This window comes from Austrofundulus limnaeus, unplaced genomic scaffold (genome assembly GCF_001266775.1).
Source record: "Austrofundulus limnaeus strain Quisiro unplaced genomic scaffold, Austrofundulus_limnaeus-1.0 Scaffold235, whole genome shotgun sequence".
NCBI lineage: Eukaryota > Metazoa > Chordata > Actinopteri > Cyprinodontiformes > Rivulidae > Austrofundulus > Austrofundulus limnaeus.
Window position 1 is genome coordinate 158,589 of NW_013952637.1, and position 2,131 is coordinate 160,719.

Below are 2,131 nucleotides of genomic sequence, written 5' to 3' on the forward strand. Positions count from 1 at the left end.
GTTTCTAAAAGTTCCAGTAAAGTTCCCGAACGGACCGGTTCCGGGTTCGGGAGCCGGCGAGGCTGTGAGCCGGTGATGGTGCCGGGCGGGCCGGGTCGGGCCGAACTTTACCTGCTATTCCCTGTGTTTGCAGAATGAAGTTCTTCCAGCTGTCCGCGGCTCCATGTGCAGCAGGACGCAGCGCCGCCGCGGCCCCATGGAGCTGCAGCCGGAGTCCCTCCCCTCTCCACGGCACTTCCTCCTTCCAGCCCAGCATCGTGCTGCCGCCGAGCCGCGCTCTGAGCGCAGCTTTTATCAGCCGAGCCCGAACCAGAACCAGAACCCCGCGGGCTCTGAGCTGCGCCAATAAACAGCTGGCGGGCAGCGGAGCATCACTGAGAGGGGGGGGGGGTCATTCTTTATTCACTCACAGGGAGGGGAGAAGTTCTGGTTCTGGTTCCGAAAAGTGACCTCCAGAGGTTTTATTCCCATAGAACCGAACCGAGTTTGGACCCAACAGAGTCCAGACTGAAGGTTTTACTGTTAAATACAGTCCTGCTGGTCTGAGCCAGACCGGGTCCAGCAGAACCTCCTTCATATCCAGAACTCTGTGGTTCTGGATCAGAACCTCTTTCATTTCCAGAACTCTGTGGTTCTGGATCAGAACCTCCTTCAGCTGCAGAACTCTGGTTCTGGATCAGAACCTTCTTCAGTTCCAGAACTCTGGTTCTGGATCAGAACCTCTTTCAGCTGCAGAACTCTGTGGTTCTGTTTCAGAACCTCCTTCAGTTCCAGAACTCTGGTTCTGGATCAGAACCTCACATGTTTTTAAGAGGAGTTTCTGCCGAAGGTTCTGGACTCTGACTGCACATCTGCTGCTGGGTTCTGTTGGACCTGGTTTTTGRTCCACAGAGGACTTCACGGTCCACTCATTTAGGTTTCAGGTCCTCGGTTCAGGTTCTGGACTCTGACTGGACCTGGGTTCTTTGTGTTGTAGATCAGCTGCTGTGGTTCTGCTGGACCCAGTTTGGTCCAGACTTCACATTAGGCTCTAGAACTCTTTGGACTTGGTGGTCCCCCTCCTCAGTGTCCCTGCAGTGCATTCTGGGTAAACATCAGTCCTTCGGTCCGGTTCTGGTTCTGGTCCAGACCCGAGTCGAGCTGCAGTTGGTTTTAGGGAGAACAGGTCCTGACCTCTGACCTGCAGGGTCTGAGGTGGAGCTCGTTGCGCGGTCTGACCTTCAGTGTAAATTTCTGATTGACGGGCRGCAGCAGTCGCCTCTCTGAGATGATGTGACGTCTTGTTACCATGGTAACACACACCTGTCGCCGCAGGTGGAGGCGGTCCCTCAGGCGGATCAGTCCAGCAGAACCTCTGGGGTCCAGAGGACCCAGCAGGATCTAGGTTTCTCTGTTTTTATTTGTTTTAAAACCAACCCAGCAGGAGAATAAAACTGCTGAGTCATCGAAGCTTKTTGATTTAAAATATTTCCACGTTTATTGACTTATTTTATTTATTTTTAAACAAAAACAGCACCAAGGGGGTGAATACTTTTGCAGCTGACTGAAACCTAAAGGTCTAAGTTCAAATGTGTCCAGAAAATAAATAAAGTAAAAATAATCAACATTTATTAAACATAAAGTGATAAAAACTGCACAAAATGTGTTTAAAATCTATAAATTAAATAAATAAATCCAATGATTCAACAGTAAAACGAATAGTTTCAGGTTGTTGTGCGGTTGTTGTTCCTCAGGTTTGGCTCTAACAGTTTCCCAGCATCCCGCTGTCGTCTGGCCCCCAGCAGGCTCTTATCTGAGGGGGCGGGGCTTCTGCTGGACTGCTGAGTCACCTTCAGGGGAGGTCGCCCTTATCTCCTGAGCAGCACAGCTTTCAGGCAGTTGGCTGCAGAAAGGAGGAACTTTGGGCAGGAGCCGTGTCCTCACGGGTTGCAGCAACTTCCTCTGAGCTTCCTCAGTCTGCAGAGGAGGCGGGGCTTTTTACTGACGCTCCAGGTGGGACGTTCACCTGCYGGGCCACCACGGAGAGAACTGTGACTCAGCGTTAAGAGGGACAGGTTTCCAATAAATGAGACCACCGCTGGAGTTTAGAGACGCTCCATACAGGCTCCAAACACCCCCCCCCCCACACACA

At 51.8% G+C, this 2,131-nt stretch overlaps 1 protein-coding gene across 1 annotated transcript in view; it reads right to left on the reverse strand.

Moving 5' to 3' along the window:
- Window positions 1-317, reverse strand: part of ikzf1 (IKAROS family zinc finger 1 (Ikaros)) — a gene marked incomplete at its 3' end in the record, with an annotated part of 13,029 nt that extends 12,712 nt beyond the window's left edge. The window contains 1 exon segment of the mRNA XM_014019891.1: window positions 112-317. Within this exon segment, the coding sequence (XP_013875345.1) occupies window positions 112-256 (145 nt within the window).
- Window positions 318-2,131: the final 1,814 nt, after the last annotated feature.